At 44.3% G+C, this 25,680-nt stretch overlaps 1 protein-coding gene across 1 annotated transcript in view; it reads left to right on the top strand.

Moving 5' to 3' along the window:
• LOC8054067 (cGMP-inhibited 3',5'-cyclic phosphodiesterase A) overlaps positions 1-25,340 on the top strand; it is a 376,215-nt gene extending 350,875 nt beyond the window's left edge. The window contains exons 8-16 of the mRNA XM_042293413.1: positions 1,016-1,153; positions 3,746-3,879; positions 5,009-5,212; positions 5,975-6,136; positions 10,116-10,296; positions 13,115-13,189; positions 14,982-15,029; positions 20,956-21,353; positions 25,257-25,340. Coding sequence (XP_042149347.1) covers positions 1,016-1,153; positions 3,746-3,879; positions 5,009-5,212; positions 5,975-6,136; positions 10,116-10,296; positions 13,115-13,189; positions 14,982-15,029; positions 20,956-21,353; positions 25,257-25,271 — 1,355 coding nt within the window. The 3' untranslated portion in view covers positions 25,272-25,340. The remainder of the gene's footprint in view (positions 1-1,015; positions 1,154-3,745; positions 3,880-5,008; positions 5,213-5,974; positions 6,137-10,115; positions 10,297-13,114; positions 13,190-14,981; positions 15,030-20,955; positions 21,354-25,256) is intronic.
• Positions 25,341-25,680: the final 340 nt, after the last annotated feature.

Raw genomic sequence — 25,680 nt, 5'->3', positions numbered from 1 at the left:
GGTCACGTGACATCAATTTTTCTGCTGAATCTAGCGGAGAAACTGAATTTGTTCATAGGTGACGTGAAAGTCATGTGACATCATTTTGTCCGCTAAATTTAGCCAGGAAACTGAATTGCAGGTGGAGGGAAGAGGAGGGGAAGGAGGAGAAGGGTACAGAGGAGGAGGAGGGGCATACCTTCCCCTCCTCCTTCTCAAGAGCTGCACTCTGATTTCGCATTACAGAGATTTGTCATTTGTTTATTAGCTCATTTAGGTAACTTGATTAATGATTGATAATGCTAAGGAAAATCAAATAAAATTTAAATGACTGCAAGTTGCCAGATTTATCTCCTTGAAGTGATGTGTACTAGTGGACTAAAGGAAATATGAGTTAAATCTGAAGCATTACACCCTGCATCAGGTATAAATCAGTAAACAACTGGCCAAGATACTGACATACCAACAATGCCAATGCCCAACCATGTAACATCTCATGATAAGGGAGCTGCTTCAGGAATTCACTTCAAGCCAGCTTTTACAGCAGCAGTGTTGCATGAGATGTTGTAAAGCAAAAGCAATGAAATATCAAACTTTTGACAAATTCTTATGCTCATTCAGAGAATCTTACTGCAAGGAAAGTTAAAAGGTGTGTTCTACAACTGTACATTGAATGTGAAAGCCCCTATGCCATGTGCAAGGCATGACATATAAGCAAAGGACATACTTTTTTCTTTTTATTTGCGTTTTGCTGATTGTACTTTTTTACTGAATGTTTTTTTAGGTTCACTCAAATTGTTTTTACATTAAACGTGCTATAAATGCCTGAAAGACAGTACATATAGCAACAGTTCCTTTAAACGTGTTGTACTCTCTGTATCAAGCATCCTCTTTTATTATTCATAATGATAAAATAATCAGTTTTTTATTACTGAATAAATGTTTTTGTGTGTGTGTGTGTGTGTGTTTTTGTTTTGTTTTTCACTTTACTGCCGTTGCCACGGGAAATGGATTGTACATGACCCAAAATTTCCAGATCACAATCGAATGCACGCCGCGGACGTCCTCCACGGAGTTTTCTACCTGACTTCTCAGCCCATACCGGGATTCACGCAAGCGGTACCGGACACCACGGACTCTCCGCTACACAAGACTGCCGGGAATTTTCTCGCAGGCACGTACCCAGCTTCGCGGAAAATAAACGATGCTTGGCATATTGCACTGTAGGGACTAGACGCACCTCTAGGTGCATCCAGTCTGGAGTATATTGTAGCAGTGAATACGACCAACGTCGCCACCAACAGAGATGACGACGCTACTCGTTGGCACGAGCCCGACGGCGCGTGAATTAAACAGGATGTTTATTTTTTCTTGTCTCGAGACTGAACGTACCTAGCAGTGCATCCAGTCCCTATAGTTTCAATCTAAAGCGTGTGCATACATCGAAGTTGAGAAGGAACAACGCATAGTTCTTGTATGTCATGCATTTGCTTGATGCATATTTAATACCATTTCAAATTAAAGCATGTCTGAGCATCGAAATCAAGAAGGAGCTACGAATTGTTATGGTAACTTGTGTGTTTGCTTCATCCATATTTAATACCATTTCGAATTAAAACATGTGCAAACATTGAAATCGGGAAGGAACAACAAATAGTTCTTGTATATCGTGTATTCGCTTGATGCCAATTTAATACCATTTTGAATGAAGGCACATGCAAACATTGAAATGTGGAAGGAACCACAAATAGTTCTTGTATGTTATATGTTTGCATTGCCTGATGCATATTTAATGCCATTTCGAATTAAAGCATGTGCAAACATTGAAATTGAGATGGCACAACAAATAGTTTTTGTATGACGTGTGTTTGCGTGGTGCATATCTAATACCGTTGCAAATTAAAGTATGTGCAAACATCAAAATCAGGAAGGAACAACAAATAGTTCTTGTATGCCGTGTGTTTGCTGTGGAATCATACACCCAATCATGCGGTGAAATGGGCGGTGGAATCATACACCCAATCGGGGTCCAAAACCTGACTCAAAGTTAACTTTTGGGCTAGTTGGATCAACATCATGAAAACAATTGGCGCAAAGGACAAGGACCAGTGCTTGTCCTCTTCGTGTCCTTGTCTTGTCCTTGTCCTTTGTGCTAATTGTTTTCACAAAACCTGATGCAGCATAAAATTTAAACATTGCAACTGAGCCAAGAGAAAGTGACAGTGTAAGTCGGGGATCTTAAATTTTCCTAGACAATTTAAATATACATTAATAAGTGCTTAAGGACACAATATTTTTCTTTATATAATCCGTTTTGCCTCACCATCCTGGGTATAAAGAAAATGAACTTTATTGCTGACTCTCAGTTCCCAAAATTTCCGAAGCAGGAAACATGATTCGGCCACAGGCAGACAAAGACTGCACTGCATATCTGTGCAGCCTTTTTGACCTAAACCTTGACCTCTCGTCTTCATGAACCAAAACGTAGCTGTGCAGTAAATGTGGTCTGGGTCGCACAAAGATAGACAACACTAACAGCCAGAGGACTTTGTGCTAGTTTGCCATACAATACCGGGCGTATACTCATGTCACAATAAGTGCCGTCTTGCTATTTTTAGAATGCTTGAAAACTAAGCAAAGGACATATCAAGCACTTGCCTGAAACTTTTGAGCCGACCTTGCTAACCAAGATGCTCACATTTGTCAGCCATGTCTCCAAACTTGGCAATGCAAAGCGGTGAAGCATACCTAGACGCACAGAGTTGCTAAGTGGTGAATCTTACCCCGCACGTGCAGGTGCAAAGCGGTGATGTCCACCCTACTTTGCACCCCTTATGCCTTTTTGTTCTTGAACCTATCAAGCTCTTGGTCCCCAGTTTTCTACAGCGAAGCTGTTATAAGTTAGGGTCTGGGAAAAAATGCGTCCTCACATGTCGACAGAAAACTCCCCATTGGTCGTGGCAAGTATGAATAAATAAAAGCAAAAAGAGGGGATAAGTATGAATAAATAAAAACCAAAAAAGGGGGCAACCAGCATGAGTCAGCCTTCCTTGGCATGATTAGATAGTAAGGTCCTGATTCCTCGTTATCATCTTTAAGCATTGTCCTCGAGGTCATCGTAGAAGTTATTCTTGAGGTCGTCCGAGAGGTCGTCCCAGGCATCATCCTCTAGGTGTCGTCCTCGAAGTTGTCCTAAATGTTGTTTTCAAGGTCATCCTTGAAGTCGTCTTTAAAGTCGTCCTAGAAGTTGCCCTTGAGGTCAATCGAGAGGTCATCCTCTAGGCATCGTCCTAAAAGTTGTCCTTGAGGTTCTCCTAGACGTCGTCCTAGACATCATCCTAGAAGTAATCCTTAAGGTCATCCGAGAAATCGTCATGGCGTCGTCCTCGAGGTCACCCTAGTAGTCGTCCTTGAGGTCGTCCTAAACATCGTCCTAGAAGTCGTCCTAGACATCATCCTCGAGGTCATCCTAGAAGTCGTCTTTGAGGTCGTCCTAGACGTCGTCCTCTAAGTGTCTTCCTCGAGGTCGTCCTAGAAGCCGTCCTTGAGGTCGTCCTAGACGTCGTCCTCTAGGCATTGTCCTAGACGTCATTAAGATTAATGGCTTCGCTGGTCCTCCATCTTCACTTGAAGTGAAAGGGCTTTGCAATTTTTTTAGAAAAACTTTAAATTGGAAATGGGCCCTTGCTTTGTATATTTTTAGTAAATACTTTGTGGTTTATTGCCAATGTGAGGAACTAATGGTGTGGTGTATGTGTTCGTGCAGAGGAGACGTATGGAATCATGGGTGCCAACTTCCCAGCACTAGAGTTGATGGCGCTCTACACGGCGGCAGCGATGCACGACTACGACCACCCGGGCAGAACAAACGCATTTCTGGTCTCGACATATGCACCACAGGTAGACCTTCTTGATAGTCTCTTAGCCTTTTTTTTAAGGTGTTGTGGGCATGACATTTTGCTCCGCTTCATCTTGCAATGGACTGCAGCAGACGCTTGAGTCATTAGAGCCAATCAGGCGCAGATTGAATGTCACATGGTCTTCTCGTGCGGCGCACTGGCATGACGTCACATGATATGCTTACTGTGTTGGGTTGACTGAGATGGCTCATAGCCTATGCCGCAGTCTATTGTTAGCTAAACCGGGTGTTGAGGGAAGCTGGAGCGGCTGTCAAATTCAAAAAGTTATGAGAGTGGATGTAGGCACCTTAAAATTCATGGGGGGTAAAGAATTTTTTCTTTTACGAGGTACGGACCATAATTTTTCATTTCAAATTTTGCCTTAACTGCTTACTGCGCACCTAGTGCAAGAAGAAAAGAGAGTGGAGTGAAAAACTAGCAATAATGACGTCAGCAGTGGTGCCAGATAAGCCTTAAGCTCGCCTTGAAACTTGTTTGAGACGCCGACGATTATATTACGATACCTTTGGCCAATCACAGGCGCAGAGTCACTCTGCACATTTGTTTAAAATAAAATAATGTTGGTTTACATTTACTTCGGTTTAATTTCACTGTGGTATTCAAATTTGGAGGACAAGGTCATTACTGATTCAGTTTTTTTTAAGTGCTCCAACTTTCTTTTAAGGCTGTCGGGAGGGCAGGGCTATTACCGCTACCAACAAGGAATAAATGATACGAAAAACCAACCTTTGCATATTTTGTGCAATCAAAGGATTACGCCTGTAAACATGATATGTGCAAAGTGGCATGTCAACGATGGGTCGAGCTTTGAGCAACGTGCTCTGGGTGGTGCATCCAGTGTCTATCGGTGACATAAAGCAACATTTGGTGAAGATCTCTGTTCATGAGATAATGAAATGTAGTTCAGTAGGATTCAGCCATAATATTGTAGTAACAATACATACATATGGTATTTGTTTCATTGCAGGTGGTCCTAATGTGTTGGTGCATCTGTTTCAATTCATTCATTGCTAATAAGTGAATGCCCAAAGCAACTAAACAAGAAGAAATATCAATAAAAATAGTACTGACTAGTGTATGTACAATGATATGTTTTTCGTTGTTTCCAGGCTGTGCTGTACAATGACCGATCGGTGCTGGAGAACTACCATGCGGCATCAGCGTGGACGCTGTTCCTCTCAGAGCCCAGGTTCAACTTCCTGATGCACTTGGACAAGGCCGAGTTCAAGCGTTTCCGCTTTCTCGTCATTGAGTGCATTCTCGCCACCGATCTCAAGAGGCATTTCGAGATTCTTGCCGAGTTCAACGCCAAGGTGAGCATGCTTGCCCCCTTCCGTTATGACATCGGGCTCCACCACGGAGCATGGGGACTGGGCGGGGAAGGCGCATCGCTGCACATGAAGTCTGAAGCATTGTAGACGAAAAAGTTGCAAAATGATGCGAATTCCACCCTATTTTATCTACGTCAGGCTTTTCTATAGAGTATCATGGCATTCGAACTCCCCTGGTTAGTCAAGGGCAGGCTTTTCAGCAGAGCAGTAGATGTTATTTTGCGGGTAAACTGCAACTCTGTTTCACAGAGCAGAAGTGTTACGGGGACTATGCACTGCCAACAACCCTAAAAGTCTTCGGAATATACGGCTGACAATCACCTTGTGTTTTGGTAGGAGAGAACTCAAAATGTAACAGCAAAATAAATCAAATTGTTTTTTCAAAAATAAAAATCTACTGATAGGAGCTAGGGATTACCAGTCAGGTGCCAAGATAAATTCGATCAACCTTTAGCTTCTAGTCTAAATCTCCCAGTTGTTGCAGAAGGTTGGCTCTCAGAGAGTCTCAATAATGTCCACCAATAATTGTGCTCTTACCTCAATGTAGTTTGACATACATCGAGTTATAATATCCTTTTGTCTCGGTTGCTAGTTCGCCACGTATGTCTTCTGAATTATTCATTGACTGGGATCCTTACGCAATTCATTAGTTCCAAAAGCTTGTTGCTTTTTATGCGAAATACTGTATCCGACTGGACAATACACTAGAGACTTCAGACCATCATGGCGGTCTTCCTGTCTCAGGCGAACGACGGAGATGCCCCAGGGATCGACTGGACCAACGAGACAGACCGTCTGCTCGTCATGGAGATGGCCATTAAGCTGGCAGACATCAATGGGCCCTGCAAGAGGCACGACATCCACGTCCAGTGGACCTACCGGATAGCCGAGGAGTTCTACGAGCAGGCAAGTGCAGGCTGTGCCTCAGACGCCTCTTTTCTATGGAACGGTGCCTGAGGGCAGGAAAGAATGCTCCAGTACTACGGTGATGTCTCAGTAATATAGACTTCATTATTATGGCTACCCCTATATATATACAAACCTTAGAGGGACTAACTGGGTAAGTAGATGTATTTTTGTCTCATTATTATGGACGTTATGGAAGGTTTCGGGGAGTAACAGAGGTATCTATATTAAGGAGACATGTCTGTGTTCAGTTCAGCATACTAATGCAGATATGTTTCAAAATCCTTCATTGAAAATATGAGTGCCTTGTTTGCCATTTTTAGACGCTGTTCAAGTGTTGACAAACGAGGCATGCCAAATTTAGTAATACAGGAAAAGTCTTTTGTACACACGACTCCACGAAAACATTTTTCTGCCAGATGCAACGACGGAAAGAGATCAAAGTGTGCTGTATGGGAGGCAACGTTTTCATAGTATATGCATGTTTATTTTTATAAACTATGTGTGTCTGTTACAAGTAAACATATAGTGTTGGGTATTTTCCACTCGCTTATTACTGGTTTCGCTCACAAAAACGGAACATGATTTGGGCTTCATTGAGACGGCCCCGGCCAGTTCAGTCTCGACGAGCACTGTACTGGCATTCGGTCATGTATCACATACTGTGTGATGCATGTTAAAGATCCCATGCTAAGAGAGGTACTGCACTGGCTAAATTCCTCTTCTATTGTAGAGACACAAGACAACCACTGGGGCTAACTGATCTCCCGCTGTCTAAACAAACACACAACACGGTTATTTGTACTGTGGTGCCTGGAATTTGTCAATGTCTGTCATGCTTGCCGCGACCTAAGAAGTGGTTCCTCCGTTTCTACCTGATGAAGTTATAGGTATCATGTCGTCGCCTGCCGTGACCCCGGCGGCGCCACAGCAGCGGCGGTAGATGTGGCAGACGACACCACGATAGAACAGCACACGACAAAACAACATGGTCAAAACAGTGCTGCATCAAAACAGCACAATGACAAAACAGCATGCGTCAAAACGACACAGCTTCAAAACAACAGAGCGACGGAAGAGCATGTGCCAAAACAGCATGTGCCAAAACAGCATGTGCCAAAACAGCAGAGTACCGAAAGAGCACACACATAAATGCTTGCGCTGTTTAGGGGGAGTCGTCTGACTTCATCAGGAATGGAATCTGGTGATTCTCATTGTGGGGTCACTTGATTCTAGTAAAACGGGAGCTACATGATTCTATTAGAGAGAGTCCGCTGACCCTTTTTGACTTTGACTCCTTTTTTTATAGTGGAGCTGCCATGAGCGTGTGTTGTAGCCGAGCTTCCTAACACCGACAACAGTACTTAGAAGCATGGCACCGGAGTATTCAGTCTTCGCTCGGGTTTAAACATCCTGACCCGTATTGGCCAAAGAAGATGCACCCCATTGGGTTCAAAACCATACGCGAGAATCTCGCAAAGACCATGGAACGTCCTGTCCCAGCAGGACACCCAGACCCTCATTGACACTCTTTTGGGCTGTTGCTTTTCTTAGATGAATGGAAGTTATATGTAAAACAAGTGTGTGTGTCAAATAAACTATTTCTTTAGCAGTTCCACTAAACTAGTCAATTTTAAATTTAATTCTTTCATTAGGTAAATATGGTAGTATCGATATAAAACGTTAACGATTAACAATCAATCAGTCATTAAAAGGACAGTAAAAAATTTAACTTCATTTGCTTGCTGTCAAAAGGTTTCATATTACTGAGCGTGCACGAAAAGCTATAGGTATGTGATAAAATATATTGTGCAAGTAATAATATAAAGTCCTGTAAAGATAGATAATAAAAGGCAACGGCAATGTTCGGCTGAACACGTTAGGAGCAGTACTGAATTTAGGTGCGTGCTGCTCGTAATGTGTTCTACAGCAAAAAAAAAAAAGCTTGCATTTACTTGCATGCTCTTTTGTTGCTGTGCCGATTTGTCGCGTGCTATATTGACACTAGCTCTTCTGTCACTCTGCTGTTTTGTCGCCATGCTCTTTTTTCGGGTGCTGTTTTGATGCATGCCATTTTGTCGCCGTGCTGTTTTAGCGCGATGCTGTTTCGACACATGCTGTTTTGTTGTGGGCTGTTTTGTCGTGTGCTGTTCTGTCGCGTTCCCGTGGCAGACACCTGATCTGCCGCAGGTCGCTCTTCAGCACGACTGTCCGCGGAAGCTTTGGCATCCAGGAGTTGGGACACCTCGACGACACTTTTGTTTTCCCGCGCTTCTTTCACTACTTCTACGCCGAACCGTTAGGATTCCAACATCCAACAACAGGACAACTACGCCTTTTGTGACATTATTTGTTGTCACCTAGGGACCACTTTTGAAGCATGGGCAGAAAGGATGCTCAACACACCCGTGAGACACGCGTTCCAGGCACTAATTTTTACTTCATTGGCCAGACTTTGTCTGCGCCGCTTTACTCCTACTCTGACACCCCAAGTTTCATAGCCCGAGCGCAGCAACTGAATGGAGCATAGCATATGGGAGTGCAACACACCGAAACCTTAGACGCGTTGCACAGCCTCTTCCGACTGCACAGTTATGATACGGACACACAGTGTTGTGGATACGGACGGCAAAGGCCAGGACTATATTGAAGATAAGATAATTTATAATGCCTTACATACTTGTTTGTACGTATGGATGGCAGAGTGTAAATCAAAACAATCAGTGATGCTATGGGGTCTTCGAATGTCTTAATGCTCCTGAAAGGTTTAGACTGGGGCAGAAAGTTACCAGACCGATCTACAGAAAGTTGCAGTACCCAATCTATGTATCCTACCACTTTTTTTAAAGAAAGACAAGGGTTTCGCTTGTCGAGTCAGGAAACTGTGAAACTTGACACGGATATTTTGTGGTTCCACCTCGCGACGCGGGAGCAATACCTGTCTGTGAGATACCGGCACACCAGCAATAAGTTACTTCAGTACATAGCACACTAATTGGTTTTCAGGCAGGAGGCATGAATCAACCTTTTTTGGAAGGCTAATTTATGTTTTGGCTTCCTAATCTAATCATTTTTTACTCACTGTACTAAACATTCTTCAACCGAAAAAAGGCTGTAGTTTGACTGTGTCATTGTCTCAACAACTTTTTGTTGGCACAGCCATCTTGTTTGGGGAAGTGGCTTCACAGAGTGCAAAGAATTGTCACTCGCGCTTTGGGAAAAACTTGGTGCACAAAGAGGGCGCTCAAGTGTCTGTCCCCGGTGGTGCTCCTGTTCATTTAGAGAGCAGAGCACCGAACTCGTGCTCTTCAGAGCATGGACTAACACGCCTATTGAGACGACAGAAACAAACCTCTAAATCAGGACTGTCTTAGTCAGAATGACTCTCGGCCGAAACGGTATTGACCCGGCGGAAACTGCGCTGTTCTGGCCACAACTGAATGTCCCAGCCGAAACGGGACTGTCCGAGCTGAAACTGAGTGTCCAGGCCGAAATTGGACTATCCCAGCCAAAACTAGACTGTCCAGGCCAAAACCGGACTGTCCCGGCCGAAACTGGACTATCCTGGCCAAAACGGGACTTCCCCGGCCGAAACGAGACTGTCTCGGCGGAAACTGCACTGTTTCGGCTGAAGCGGGACTGTCCGAGCCCAAACTGAGTGTCTTGGCCGAAATAGGACTATCCCGGCCGAAACTAGACTGTCCCGGCCAAAACTGGACTGTCCTGGCCGAAACTAAATGTGCTGGCTGAAACTAGACTATCCTGGCCAAAACAAGACTTTTCCAGCCGAATCGGGACTGTCCTGGCCATAACGGAACTGTCCCAACAAAAACGGAAGTATCTTGGCCGAAACTGGTCTGTCCTAGCCGAAACCGAATGCCCCAGCCAAAACGGGACTGTCCCAGCCGAAACTTGACTTTTCTGGCCGGAACGGGACGTCTGGTCACCCTAGTCTTCCCTCCTGCCGCGTGTGTTGCAGGGTGACGAGGAAGCGACATTAGGGATGCAGGTGTCCCCGTTCATGGACCGGTGCAACCCGCAGCTAGCCAAACTCCAGGAGTCCTTCATCAACCACCTTGTGGCGCCACTGTGCAACGCCTACGGGGAGGCGGGGCTTCTGCCAGGACACTGGGTCGAGGCCTCGGACAGCGAGGATGAAGGTGGGCTTCGAATGGCACCAGCACGGAAGCCTCAGAGCATATGTCCAACACCGCATATGCGGATTGCAAGTTTGTCTGCTTTTTGTGCAGGGGTTGCGGTGATGTCAGAACGACGCCGAGTTCTGATTGGCTCCGATTGATGGATATTAGTAGACCTCAAGGCAGCTTGCTTTCAGGACTATTGACTATTCTCCAATCAGAGCCAATCGGAACTCGGCGTTCTGACGTCCCCACAACCACTGCAAAAAGAAGCAGACGAACTTGCCTTCCGCATAGTCACTGACACGATAAGAATTGTAGGGCATCTATTTTGAATGCCCAACCTTTGACATCGAAGTTAGGAAGCTTGCGCTGGAGGTGGGACAACTGGAGCTCCTGCTGTTCTCATCGTGTCAGTGACCATGAAATAATCAAAGGCCATGCAGTAGAATCTTGACGTCACTACAGCAAGACCGAGCGCAGGCGTGAATTGGGCACGAATGTTGTGTCAGCGTTCAACTGGTCCTCAAGTTCACTCAGTGCTTCGAAGGACGCTCGACTTCAGGCTTGGGTCCAATTGCCGAGTTGGCATCATCTGAGCGTGATGACGCTATATGGAGGTAGATGTCACTGTTCACTGGCTTTGATTATTCTTTGTGGTGTTGGCTGCAGTCTCATGCACCAGCTTGAACTCATGTTTTCATTTGGCTGCAGTGTTCGTATATCACAGTTAAGTGCAGGGACTTTCACTGTGCATCTCAGAATCAGGCGAGCAAAGAGCAGCGCTATAGGGTAATGCAACTGTCACAGTCACTAAACTCTTCAAAAAGAGGAAAATGAAATCAGTCCCTTTTTTTTCATTTCACTTCATTTAGGTGAAACAGATAATCTTCAGCACCAAGGAAAAAGGCTCGCTGGCCTGACAAGGCTTTGGTGTAACTATGTAAAAGCAGTACAATGATAGTTGATGTATACTGTTGATGGGACAATAAACAATGTATAAGGCTTTTTTGTGAAAAACATTGTAACTGCAGTAAAACAAGGACACAATAATAACAATGGTGCTATATAAAGAAAGATGGCATGGAGTAAAGATCAGTTTAAGTTCTGTTTTTTCCTTAATTATTTATTTTGTTTTAGTTTCTGGGTATATGTCATTAAAGTCTCTTTCAATACACACATGAACAAACTCAGTGGGATACTAGATGTGATGAGTGTGTGAAGGCGTATAGCAGAAAGAAGCTTCTGGCTTATTATATTTTCATGTTTATGTATGCATGTATGCTTTCTACAATAGCCAATTTAGAAAGTTCTTCAAATCAAATTTCCATTTCAAGTTGTTTTTTTCTCTTCTGGTTTCCAACTGTAGTTGTTAACACTGGGTAGCAAAGACCACTGCATCGATTTCCCTTAACTTCATTTTCAGGATCAAGCCATTTAATTTAGATTATGATATCAGATAGCTCCTTCTATTATTATGGTCATCTAGCTTCTTCAATTGAAACATATTGCTAGTTGCTTTATTTTTTACTAGTCTAATAGGGCTGGCCTTTTGTCACAAATGATGAGAGCTGAGGTTCTTCGATTTTTTCTAAACTGTTTTGTTTACCCGAAAACCCCTCCTTGAAATGAAACATAAATGCTGCACCATGAGAAAAGGTATTATTGCTCTTGTCATCTGCTTCCCCTCCTAGACATCAGATAAATATTGTCTTCATACTGCTGCAATTTAAAAACCATAGTCTTCACTGTTGTTCATGACAATGAGAAGACTTGCAGTCTGGTTGTTCTTTTCTTCATAATGAACAAGAGTAAAAACTGTGTTCTGTATACTGATTTTTACAGCGGAGCTGTTAAGGGCTAGTTTCCCCAGTATCGTGTCCGCGGACAAGCGGCGTGTCGACACAAAGCTCCAGACAGCCTACCGGTTGTCTGGTTGCCACCGTCGCTCATAGATAATGGCAACCTTTCCAGCCTTTCCACCATGGTTTTCACCAGAGTGGATAGGCTAATTTTCTCAAGGCGTCGTCCTCGAGGTCATTCTAGATGTCGTCTTTGAGGTCGTCCTAGACGTCGTCCTTGAGGTCGTTCTAGATGTTGTCCTTGAGGTCATCCTAGAAATCATCCCTGAAATTGTCCTAGAAGTCGTCCTGAGGTCATCCTAGACGTTGTCCTCGGGGTCATCCTAGAAGTTGTCCTTGAGGTTGTCCTAGACGTCGTCCTTGAGGTTGTCCTAGACGTCGTCCCTGAGGTCATCCTAGGTATCGTCCTCTAGGCATCGTCCTCAAGGTCGTCCTAGAAGTTGTCCTTGAGGTCGTCCTAGACGTCGTCTTCTAATCGTTGGCCTTGAGGTTATCCAAGGAGTCATCCTTGAGGTCATCCTAGATGTTGTCCTCTATACATCGTCCTAGAGGTCGTAAAGATAACAGCTTCACTGGACCTCCATTTTTACATGAAGTGGAAGGGCTCTACATCTTTTTTAACTTAAGATTTTGTTTTGATTGAGCATTAAAAAGCTAATGCCTTGAGATACTATAGTTTATTGCAGGCTAAGAATAGCTGGACAGGCTCCTCCCACAAATCCCTCCACTCTCTCCACTTTAGCAGAGCAAATGCTGGGGAGGGGGCAAGTGGATAGGAGGAAACAATTAATCATAGCGAGCAGAGAAGGTTGTTGGAAGTGCTTGTCCTGCTTTTCTAAACCTGCAACAGACTACAAATGCTAATTTTACAAATTGGGTACCCTTATCACTGGAAGTTTCTGATGACTGATGCCAAGGTGGGATGGCGGCATCATACTTTTCCAATACTTTGACGCAACTGGGCCGTCCTTGTTCAGGTGTTCCAGACAAGATGGAGTCTCAAACAGGCAGAGACACAGAAGACGACACAGAAGGCGAAACATCTGCAAGCGGTAAGTCTGGTCTTGGCAATGGCTTTCAGTTTTTGTTAATGATGGCTTTCTGTGATGAGTCACAAATGCAAGAGCAAGGAGTGGAACGCAGCATGCATGCTTTCAAGGTGTGGCTAAAGCTAACGGTGCTGGCTTCAGGTCAAAATCTACCAGAAAAATGCCGAGCATGTGCCCATGTCGCAATGAGTGCCTACTTGCTACTTTTGAAGTGTTTGAAAACTAGAAAGAGAGCATACCTAGCACCCACTCCAAACTTCCAAGCCCACCTCACTAACTGAGGGGCCCCTCCTTATCAACCGCTTCACCGAGCGCTCTTGCGCAAAGTGGTGAATCCCACCGCATCATGTGCCCCTTTTGCTTTTTTTTTGACCTAACAGTACTCATTTTTTAGTCTTCCACGATTATTTCCTAATTTTCGGTAAGCACTTGCTCGGTATTTTATGGTAAATGTTCAGGAATTACTAAAGGTCTATTGGGTGAGCGTGAGAAAACATTTTGCAGTGTGTCAAGCAGTGAGCAAAAATTATTACTTATTGTAGAAAGCTGAAACTGCACGTGAATGTAATGCTATTGCTGACAATAAGGTGCGAAAGTTTCAGTGTTTCCTCTAATCTATATTGAGAGCTCGGAGCAGTTCAGAAAAACTGCCTATGAAATTTATTACGGGAGCCTGATTAGCCATTTATTGTATATATGCGGATGAACTACATCTAAATTATTTATTCTTTTAATTTAAAATTTTTTGTTAAGATTCTATTATGGTCTGAAACTTTCACACATTATAATCACAGCTCGCATTACCTTTGGGGAGAGTCGGAGGTTTTCTAGACATATGATGGTTTATTTATGCAATGATTAAACTCTGCAAATTGCTTTTGTGACACTTGGTGCATTGAAGAAGCCATCTTATCTTTACATGTTTCAGTCGTAGTAGATCAGTATATGAGAACATTACCACATACATGGATGCATGCCAATATTGTAATTGATGCACATAGAGACTTTCTGAAAGGTCAACCTCCAGAAGCATTGCTTTCTCAAAAGCTTAAATGACAGCACCTATCACTTTCAAAACTCAAGCTACTCACATCAAATCTCTAATGTAGTAATACAGTTCACTATCATTAGTAACAAGTTTTTGTATGGTTACTAGTACTATATTTTTACGGAACAAAGTGGCACTATGTTAGCCTATTGCTATACAGTGATGTCTTGTTAGTAGTATGGGCACCTCCGTTCCCCTCAAGAAATCCTCCGTAATGTAAGTTTTCCATTATAACAAGAGAAAAATGCCCGTAATTTCCCAGTTTGTCCCCAGAAATCGCGTCCACATAGCAGGGTAGCCATATTAACGGAGACCATGTTGACGAGACATGACTGTATTAGTAATTGGTCAATAGGCTAATGTTTCCAGTAATTCAGAAACACATTTATTCAATTTTGGAGAGGCCCATTATTGACATTCAGTTAAATTAAATTATTGTCACTATAGTTCAATTAAAAAATTAGCACCAGATCAATTTTACTTTTTTCAAGACGTCAAGCATGCCCAGTCTCCGATGTAACAGGTCAGGTAGCACTCATCGGTATGGTGTTGTGCAGTGCTGGCAGTGTTTCTTTGCAGCAATAACATTCTCACGTTGCCCCTCCCTTCAAGTTGCTTATCCAATCCTGCTGTGTCCAAATCCATGACTTTCTCTCTCTCTCTCTCTCTTTGAAATGTGCCCTGAGTGTCGTTGTAGTTGTTCTCTAGTTGCCCGTAGTCATTTTCATGTTGTGGCTTTCTCATCAGATGGTGGGGGTATGCGCTTCTACAGTTTGAAGGCAATAGCATGGTGTGGTACGTAAATGCCTCGCTACTTTACCAACGGTGGCACAGTAGCACTGCAGCTTTCTTCTCCCTTAATTACCCTCCTGCCCCCTTTTTCTGCAATTTTTACTTCCCAGCCATCAGTGCTCACCCCAAACCTCCACCCCCTAACCCTCTTGGTACCTCCTTTATAACTGTGGTATTGAGCATTCGTTATTGTTGACATTCCTTAATGACCGCATCTACGCTGCAGCCCAGATGGAATCGGCGCACTAATTGCGTCGTCGAGCTCTGATGACATGACCTGCTCTTCTTCCAGATAAAGTTAGGAGCAAGGACAAAATTGTTGTAGAATAAGTCAACGGCAAAAATTTAAGGACGTCTGGAAAATTTAGGCCAGGTTTCTTTGCAAGATTGACACCAGTTTTTTTCCAGAAATTCCACACCCAGACTAGCAACTTTGCTCAAAACGTGGAGTAACATTAGCATATATGCCTCTGCTAAAACTAAAGTATCATATTTGGCTACAGCTTAAGAAGCTTCAGGGACTCAAGTTCATACTGACATGCTCCAAGAGTTTGGATTAATTTGCTGCTGAGCTAATCGTAAACACATCTTTCTCATCAAAGATACTTGGTGGATTTCCATCCCTGATTCAGTCACTTCTGTCAGAATTTTGCACTGGCAGTTCTCACTATATTTTCATAGCTGAAACGCTATTTTACGTTGCTTGTTTGTTACAAATAATATGATCAAGCAAGTATGCACAAAATTAGCTCCTGGCTATGCGGCTTCTCTGTATCGAGTGGAGCATCTGTGTGAAGCGGGCTCTTCAGGAAGGCAAAAATGATGGCAACTCTTTTCTTTTCAATTAAAAAGAGTATCATTGCTTTAAAAACGTGTAAATTAGATGTGCCTTTTAGTTGTGTTTTTGATGAAGTAGTAATTTTGCAAGTGTCTTTTTTTACCTATCGAGCATTTTATAACTTATCATTTTTTTAAAATGCCCACCGACAATCACCCTAAAATCACCTCGTATTTCACAAGAATGTAACTGAAGCAATTTTAGTTTCTATTATGGCGCTATACAATTTCCTTTTGATTTCAGCTATGTTCTTAAAATATACTTATCTTCACACTGGGAAGATTATTAGGCTTTGGTTTTAATGGTTTCTACTAGTTTTGTTATGCTGTAGTTTTTAAAAGTAACATCCGTATAAACAATAATAATAAGGCTAAGCAAAGATGTAGAACTATCTTCAGTGTTCTACTGGCATTTAAATAGTGACTGGAAGGAATAATTGGCCGACTATTTGGTCCAAAGCTCCCCCCCCCTTTCCCCCAAGTAGTGCAAAGAAAGCCTTGGCTGCCACCCTTTCAGTTTAAGCTGTCTATTTATCCAGCATATTAGACAGCTCTAAGGTTCCCCTTCTGCCTGACTGCACACCACACCACCTGCAAGCCTCACGCCCTTGCATAGAACACACAACACGGTGTGTCGCAGAGTTTATGCGATGCGTCCGTGGCACCAGTGGTTCTGCACTACTGCACTGCATCTGTGTTCACTGTATGTCATGCTTCATGAGTGTCGCCTTGGTCAGTAGGGACTAGATCGAACTGGCTCACCACCGAGACTCTCAGAATAGTCGTTACATAGTTACAATGGTGGAAGATTGGAGCAGCCTTGTTTGTATGATTGCTATTCAATCTGACTCCAAAATCACATAACTATACCGTAATCTTGTATATCTATAGTAAGTGACATGATGAGAACAGTAGGAAGGTGTTGGAGCTGCACCACCTTTAGTGCGAGCTGCCTACCCTCTATAACACTTTGCTTCCCTGTGAGCTTCGACCGTGCACGCGGAGCCAAAGCACAGTGGAGAGTGACGAGCGTGCGTTGGAGGCTGATCATTTAAAAGAGTAGCCCTGCCATTCTCATTGTCAGTGACTATGGTCTTTGTAAAATGAAAATGTCTCCTCCTCGGCTTAGCGATGCAACAGAACAGTGTCATAATTTTATAAGAGCCGTTGTTTTGTTGTTTCTGCTGTCGTTTTTTTTTTTTTTTTTTTTTTAAGGCTTAATGGAATTGAATCATCTTCCAAAGTTTCAACTTTTCTGAATTTGCACGCACGAACCTTCTTGGAAGGAGGGCTTTCCCCTTGTGCACCTCCGCGTTGTGGGAAAGCGGCACGAACGACGCCATTTTGCGAGTGTTGCTTCCCCGCAGCTCTCAATTTGTAAAGGAGAAACCCTCTTTATGGAACTAGAGTCCTGAAAACTTCTATTTTTTTTTTTCTAGAAACTCTTGAAGCGGTTTTAAAACGCCCCTACTCTAACGTCAATCAAAGGCACTCCTTTGTTTGATCGTTATTTGATTTTATTTTGATCTAATTATAATTCAGAATGAATAAAAATAGTAAAATATGTGGGAACAAAAGGTCCAACATAAAGACATTCGAAGGACTTCTTAAATAATGTTCTTTGCTGGAATGTGTCCCCGAGTCTCTGATCTTGCGTAATGTAGATTTAGTAAAAATGTTTGATCCAAGCAACACACAGATGAATAGGAGCATCATGTTTGTTTCTGTTGCAAAATTAACGCGTATTGCAGTTTTTCACATTGAATGTACACGGGACATCCTTCATTGAATTCCTGTCTCAAACGTTTCTGAGCGCAGACGCACTGCACTTTTGTAACCTGTTTTGTGACATCTAAATATGCCCCATAACAAAGATATAAAATTGTCCCACTTACAGTCAAGGAACCACAACCCAGATTTACGGCTTTGTCACTTTTTCGATCAAACTTAAAGGAGCTGTGCAACAATTTTAGTGCTTTGCTTAAATAATGTGGGAGTTGGTGTCTCGACCTTTCTGAAGTAAGGAACAAAAACCTACTTTTGCCTGGATGTCCTAGTTTTTATTTTAAAAATGGACAAAGGTTGAAGTTTTCGGCACCTTTCAACTCCTTCACCATCTTCCGAGTCACGGGCGTTGTGACGTCAAGGGGGGTCGCGCGGGGTTCCGGTGAAGCTCTCTCTCTAGAGCCATCAGTGAGCAGCGAGAACTCATCCGCTTGCGACCGCGTCACCACGTGCTGGCGCATTGCGAACAATTTTGTGAAAGGAGAAAAGTCTCAGTCGGGTCCGGCCATCCCCGTCCGGCCCTGGCTGACGGACTTGTGGACCTAGGACAGATGGCGCCACTAAAACTCTGTATAATAAAAGTTTTGTCGATGATACCAGGTTTTTGACGCATTCATATTTATGTTGGAACGACAAGATTTATAGGAAAGTTACCTTTTATCCAGCAGGTATTTGCATCTTTCTACCAGACCCCCATTGACGTCATGCCACGTGGTTCTCATGACCGCCGCTCGCGGCTGCAGGTCGGCGAATATTCTAATTTTTGCCTCGCGATTACGCAGCCGAATCGCAACATTCTGAAGGCAGGAGAATGTTTTCTGTCCTTTCTGGCAAGATAAACAATGTCAAAAGTAGAAGATGCCAATTCTGTCAATGTTAAAATTGTTGCATAGCTCCTTTAAGCAATTGAAACCTGTTGCCATTGTGTAAATAATGTACTAGTGTATGTGAAATCATGGTTGTGTTAAAACAAAGATTTTGACATATATCGCCACTCAAATATTTAAGTTACCTTCGACTGTAGCTTGAATAAAAAATAAACGTTGCTTGATTAGAGCAATGTCTCGTTAATATGTACACCTCCGTTACCCCCCCCCCCCCCCCCTTTAAAAAAAATTCATTATTTGAATTGTTTTTAATACTGAGGAAAAGATGCCTGTATTCACCCAGTGCATCCCCAAATACTCTGTTTATATTGCAGGGTATTCACATTAAAGGGGTTCACATTAACAAGGTTTGACTGCACCTCACGGTACAGGCTAAATTACATGGTCCAATCGAGAAATTTAAGCCCGGTTTTTCCGCCCACTTTAATGTACTACTCAAGGCGAATTGCTGAAACGCTGTGAGAGTCTTGTGACGCCAGCAGGGGCAATAGAATGCGAAATTTGAGGGCATGATGGTACCCGAATCAAAAGGTGCAAGGAGAAAACAGAAGTGAGCAGACGTACACTTAAGTGGGGACACCTCCCGAAAATGTAAACTTTTAAACTATCTGTCTGATTTAAAATATATTTACAGGGCTTGTTTCGGTTGATGTCGAGAACATTTCTGCCAAATTTTGTTAACCTGGGTGAAGTACAAAAAAAAGATTGCAAACGTTCAAAGAAGAAAGTGGGCGTGTCTGCATAGGAAAACTATCGTTGTGAAATTACTTATAAATTTGTCGTTTTCAAGTGTTATATTGCATTAGGAGAGTTCAAAGCAGATAGCTATGAAGCTATATTTCTATGTTATACCATCTTTCATGGCAAAAAAGTCACATAAACACAAATGCAGTTTTTTTTTAGATTTCCATTCTTTGTCCAAAAGTTTAGTTTTTGAGCATGAAAAATGACAAAAGTAAAAATACGAGCTCATAGCTATCTTTCCCTTAAAATTTCACCCCAGAAAAACTCATAAAAATTAATCCAAGTTAAGTAATAACATTTTTCTAAAGTGAAATTTATGCCAAAAAGGGGAATGGAGAAAAATAGTGCCTAACCTCTACCTTTTTTTTAGCATCTGTAGACCGAAAATAATTTATAAAAACAATGATGTGGAAACTAATGAAACTTTCTGGGAATACCCTCTAGATGTTGATGGATGTAAATAGGACATTTTTCACAATCAACTTGTTTGCAGAAATTTTTTTTTGCTGTTGTTGTGTGCACCTGCAACATTTATTTCAGTGAAAAAAGGGCACTCGTCAGCAAGAAAGAAAGCAGTGTCAGCTTTTTCTTCTGACAAATTTAGTTTTCACCGAATAAATGCTGCAGTGAATGAGAACACGGTATCATAACGTAATTGCGTTAGCTGCGGAGTGACAATAAGATGCTCACTCGGGCAAAAAATGATGAGTTTCTGGGATGTGGCTGCATGCGCAACGTCTGGTATTTCGTAAAAAAAAAAAAAAAAAAAAAAAAGAGTCAATCCGTATGTTCAGTACGCCTTCCACAGCGCTCTAGGCAAAGCATGAAGCGCGCAGAAGACGATTGCTGAAATTACTCATAGATGTTTACAAGCCTCTGGATCTTACTTGTGACAGGTGCAGATCGTCTTTCGCTGCCAGCTTAGAAGATGCAGGACGTGACTTAGCGTGTTCACACATCTTGCTTCATGATTCATTTTTCGGCGTTCTTATCGGCTAAAGACGCGATCTGATTGACTCTGGACTGATAATAATTGATGCTCAGGCTGTGTGTGCCACGCCCTGCCTTTTTCAAGTTGTCAGTGACTATGGATGGATGGATGGATGTTGACAGCTGCACCCTTTGTAACGGGCAGCGGCTTACGCCACCTAGACTAGAAACTAAAAACCAAAACCTTGATCCATTCTTTCGTCCTTTTAAGCCAATTTTCAATTTGCTTCCCCTCTGCAATTTTGTAACTATCACCGGCAGTGTGGGGCATCACCAGGGTGACCTTTGGTGATATATAATTTCAATAATTAGGGCGAACCCATGGTTGCCAAACTGGCACCTAGACAAATTGTCTGTTATTCATGGTGTCCAGCTTGTTTTCCGCAGAGCTCGATGTTTATCCAAAACAAAGCCTGTAAATTGGAGTCTTTCCGTGATTTTCTTCGATCAAACGCGCGGCAAAGATTCGACACGAGTGCTGCATCAGCCGTTCGACTGACGCAGTGTTCAGTTAATTCAGCTGAGCGGTTCGTCAGAAACACAAACAAATAATTCATGTTGTTGTAGTCCCCACGAGTTTAGTCCCCAAATTAGCCGCCAGGGGCGCGACGATTGAATCTCCTCCCCAATAGTAAGTGCTGGCCCGTGTGTGCACGCGTCGCCCACTCTTGCCTCCCTCCCCGAAGGTCGACCGTGGAAGAGGCCCAGTCAGCAGCTTCAGCCACGGAAGGTGAGCTGCCTCCAGACCAAGCACCTCCAGGACAACTACGAGCACTGGGTGAACATCCTGAAGGAAGAGAACCGCCTCAAGGAGGCGGCCCAGCAGCAGGGGGCCACGTCGCCCAGGACGGCCGCCGTGGACGACGACGGACCCGACGACGCCGAGGACTCCGACGGCGCCGACGAGGACGACGACGACGACGACGACGAAGACGACGACGACGACATCGTGGTCGCCGGCGGCGCCGACGACGCCCCGGGGTCCCCGCTGCAGGAGGAGATGGAGACCATCCAGGAGGTCGAGGAAGGGGGCGCTGCCGTCGCAGGGGGAGGAGGCACAGGCTCAACCAAGACGTCGCCATGCGTGAGTCCAGGTCGCGCTAACTCCCGCTCGGGCCACGCATCGCAACCCCGGGTCACTTGCACTATGGTCGGTTGAAAGTTAAGGATGCAGGACAATCGCCCCTCCGACAAAGCTCTCTGCTTGCCTCGATTGGTGGGTTTTCTCCTCTCTACCTCTCCAGCATTCGCTCTGCTAATATGAAACAAGTGGCGCTCTTTGTGGGGGGACCTTGTCCTGCTATTTTGAACCTGCTAGAGACTATATAGTTGAAAGTCTCTTTCCTCTGTATCGGGGTTTAGTGGGGCATGAAGTTGGGTTAGTTATAAAATGTTGGTACATGTTCGTTTTTCCGCTGGTGTATCTTTTTTAGAAAGTCGTGGTTTAGCCGCGAGATGGTTCTAGTTCGTGCCGCATCTTTCGGCACGCACTGGGGCATTCCTCACGCTTTTACACGCGTTTTAATTCGATATTTTGTATTGTTGCAGAAGACACTACGTGTTGATTTACTGTTGGTATTCTCTCACATCCGTCTCACATATGTTCCTCTCTTCTCCCCTTTTTCCCTGAAAGTCACGATCACCTTAGAGTAAATTAATACGTATGCAGTTGCTATAGATGCCGTTAGCCAACATCGCGCAGATGAGATAAGGCCTCGGCACTCCTACCGGTATGTCACAGGAAGTGAGTGACGTCACTGAAGGAGCGCTAAGGCCTTAAAAATAAAAATAATTGTTCCCCTATTTCAAGTTTTATTTATTTTTTACTGCACGATGCGGGAGTAGAATATGACTTTAAAACGTTGTGCAAACCGAGGCCCACTTCTTTTATGCTTAAGTCTAATTGATACTTCATAGCAACAATGAACTTTGTTACCTTAGAAGGGTGTGTACTCTAAAGAAGCCGACGGACAAGTTAAAGGACGACGAACACCACAAAGCGCTACTTGCAACCGAAGTTTAATATGTTTAAACTTCATTTGCAAGTGGCACTTCATGGTGTTTGTCGTTCTTTAACTTGTCTGTCGTCTTTTAGCACTTCTATTGTATGCAATTTGTTACCTTACAGTTTCTATTTTATGTGTTCTTGGAGTATTTCTTTTGTGCCGTTTTTTTTCCGGAATTTTTATCTATGAACTAAACTCTAAGAATGTCCGTGCATCTAATTTCCTGCCAATCAAGAACAATGCCAATCATTTCAATATACAGGGGAACACTGCAATTGACTGGGCCAGAGAAGAAAATATTGAGACTGTGATACGACCACTGCGACACCGAACATAATGCGGAGATGTGAAACGCCATGCATTATACACGGCAAACCTTAAAGGGACACTGACACCCCCCCCCCCCCCCCCCCTATATATATTTTTTTTTGACAGTCGATTTTGTATGGTGTTCGAAGACTGCCCAATCAGTATTTTTCTATAGCGTCACGTATATTTTAATAAAGTCAAATTCCACAACTGCTGGAAACCGAAACCAGGAGGAGAAAGTTCGCGAAGTCCCGTGGCTGTGCAACTTTTTTTTTTTCTTCTTTTCAATCAAAGTATTTGCAGTTTTTAAAAGCCGCAAAAAAGTGGGTATCACTTTTTTGTATATTTTTAGTATTGAGAATGTGCCTTCGATGACTCATGACTTTGATTATCTTTGGTGGTGTCTAAACCATAGAAAACGGCACGTGACCATGGAGAAGAGAATGAGCACGACTCAAACCGGCCAGTTCTCGATCGGCGGTTTTCAGGTGGAATATTTTGAGCCGCAAATTTGTGTTCTGGGTAGTTGGGCTCCAGTATGTCAATTACAAATAAAACCTTAGCCACCAGAAATACCCTGTCAGTGTCGCTTTAATGTTATGTGGCAAGTTTCACGGCTTTGTCATCCGCGGAGCTCTCTCTCTCTCTCCCCGCGACTTCAACGCACTCTCAGAAATAGGGGGTTTAGTATTTTCACCCCCCTTGTCTCTTATATAACACCCAAAAACTACAGTTCGACCTTCAGTTTACTGACCTCGAACCGACAATACCAGCTTTCACGAGCGGCTTCAGAGTTGAGTGATACAACTTATTCAAATATATAATGTACGCATTAATGCATACATTATCTTTAATTAAAGATTTTAGAAAAACACCCAAGGTGTTAATAACCCTGCTGCAAAACCTCTATGTTTTTTTTTTTTTTTTTTTTTTTGTAGTTTTAGTAGGGCATTAGGTTATTTAGTAAGTTATACACACAGCCATTAAGCCGGCCATAAAAGTTGGTATCATCAGTTAGAAATCAGTGGACTGAACGTCGAAACGTAAGTTTGGGGTGTTACAGAATATGGGACAAAGAGTTCAAGTACTACACCCCCATTTCTGAGAGTGCGGTGCGCATTTATTCTGCACTTTCTCGTGGCAAGGCCGTACAACATAAAAGTTGGGGCGTCTCCTAGCAAAAGCCAGTGCGGTTCACAAATTGAGCACGAGTCAGCCGAACGCCGAGGCAGCGCTCGTGTTCAATCAGTAACCCCCGTGCGCCTTTTTGAGGTGACGCCGAAAATTCGGTATTACGGCTTTGTGATCTCGGCGGTGTCGTTTAAGTTCCGTTTCTCCGTTTTACATTTTCGTCACCAAGCTGCGCTAGTTTTCGCTGCACTCTTAGTTGGGCGCTCTAGCTCCCACGCTTTTCTCCTTCACGTCTTTTCCGCTGGACGGTGCCTCCTCCTATCGAGTTGCGAGTAGACCGCAGTTATTAGAGAGTTTTAGAACAGGGGGCCAGAACACCTTGGGTCCATCGAGCAGCTTGGGGCGTTGCACTGCGCATGCGCAAAAGTTATGCGCATGCTCTCTGCGACGCCGCCAAGCTCCTCGAGTCGTGGGACCCAAGGTGTCGGGGCCCCCTGGTCTAAAACTTTCTATTGGCTGTTCGAGTGTATTGTGAAAAAGAGATCGCGCTGGCCTTCTCTTTTTTATGTATTATTATTATTATTATTATTATTCGTTTTTTTAGAGTGTAGCACTTTTCGGGCACTTATGTCCCTGTCTGTCCCGGGTGCCTTCCTTGCCGAGGACGTGCATGGTCTGGTTCAGGGTGTAGGATAGACAGGTGGGGAAACGAGAGCCAAATGAGCGACCGGATTGTGTTCCCCTCGGTTTTCTTTTTTTCTGTGGCGCCATCTATGTGGAGCACCGCGAACTCTCACTCCGGGTGGGCGACCGGTGGCGACCGGCTAAACTGACGGAGATGGTTTCTCGTGGATTTTCGATAGAGAACTGTCGTGCTCTCGTTTTTTTTTTGTTTTTTTTTGCGCGCTCTTTTATAGAGTTTCATGCAAATCCGATTCCAATTTTTTTCTTCTTGCCGCAGCGCCATCTGTCGCAAATTGGGGGTACCCGCAAGCAGACGAGTACATAATCCGGTCACGGCGCTGCGGTAGGCTTCTATGGGCCGTTTCCCCACCTGTCTATCTTACACCCTGGTCCGATTACTGTGCTTGGGACGCGTCTCCGACTGCCGTGTTCAGCGTCCTGTTCCGCCCATGCGTCAAGACAGGTCCCCAAGTGTCAACAGATGACGTCACAAAAGCCAGAGTGTCACGTTGTCGGATGTCGCGATCCTGGTGGTTGGTCGAAGAAGTCCCGACAAAAAGCACGAGCAGGCGCGAGTGTCGCTGATGTCGCGGCGTCTCAACTGTTGACTGCCGAAGCTTTCGTGGACTGTGAAGCTGGAAAGCGACCTACAGCAGAACAGGCATCTGCTATGCATCCACCGCCGGTGCTGTGACACCGCCAGGATCGCGACCGGCGACAGCGTGACACTTGTATGACGTCATCAGGTGGAAATCGAAACCCCACTTCTTGGGCGTGGTGAGGAACAAACCAGTCGGAGACGCGTTCACCGTATCCAGCGGCGGAAATTTAACGTCCGGCCTTTGCCCTTGTCCCAGTCAGGAAGCTGCTAGCAGTGCTGCGAGGACGCAGGGCGGTGCGAAGACGCTTGCTGCCGTCGACGACGCTGTTGTTTCTGGTGCGTCACTTCCGCGTCCACTTCCGCCGTCACCGCTGCGAGAAGAGGCAGCGTCCCGGGGCGAACCACGGTCTAGCCGGGCGGGCCGGCCCCGGTACCTGACGCTGCGCTTCTGGAAACGAGGCAACAACACCTGAGCCCGGAGCCGGGGCTCTCGAAACAACAGCTTCTGGCGACAATCATCATATCAAGGGCAGCGGGGAACGCCTCCCCGCTTTGGGCCGCGCCCCGGCGGTGGCTCCATGGGCGCGTCTTCTGTGCAACGTGGCTCCGTCGGTCTGGGGCGGACGGGCGCGATCTCCAGCTCTGGCGACCAAGATGGCGGACGGGGGCTCGAAACAAAG

This window comes from Ixodes scapularis, unplaced genomic scaffold (genome assembly GCF_016920785.2).
Source record: "Ixodes scapularis isolate PalLabHiFi unplaced genomic scaffold, ASM1692078v2 PGA_scaffold4__175_contigs__length_147842914, whole genome shotgun sequence".
NCBI lineage: Eukaryota > Metazoa > Arthropoda > Arachnida > Ixodida > Ixodidae > Ixodes > Ixodes scapularis.
The sequence above is the reverse complement of the archived record's forward strand: the minus strand, read 5'-3'. Positions and strand labels throughout refer to the sequence as shown.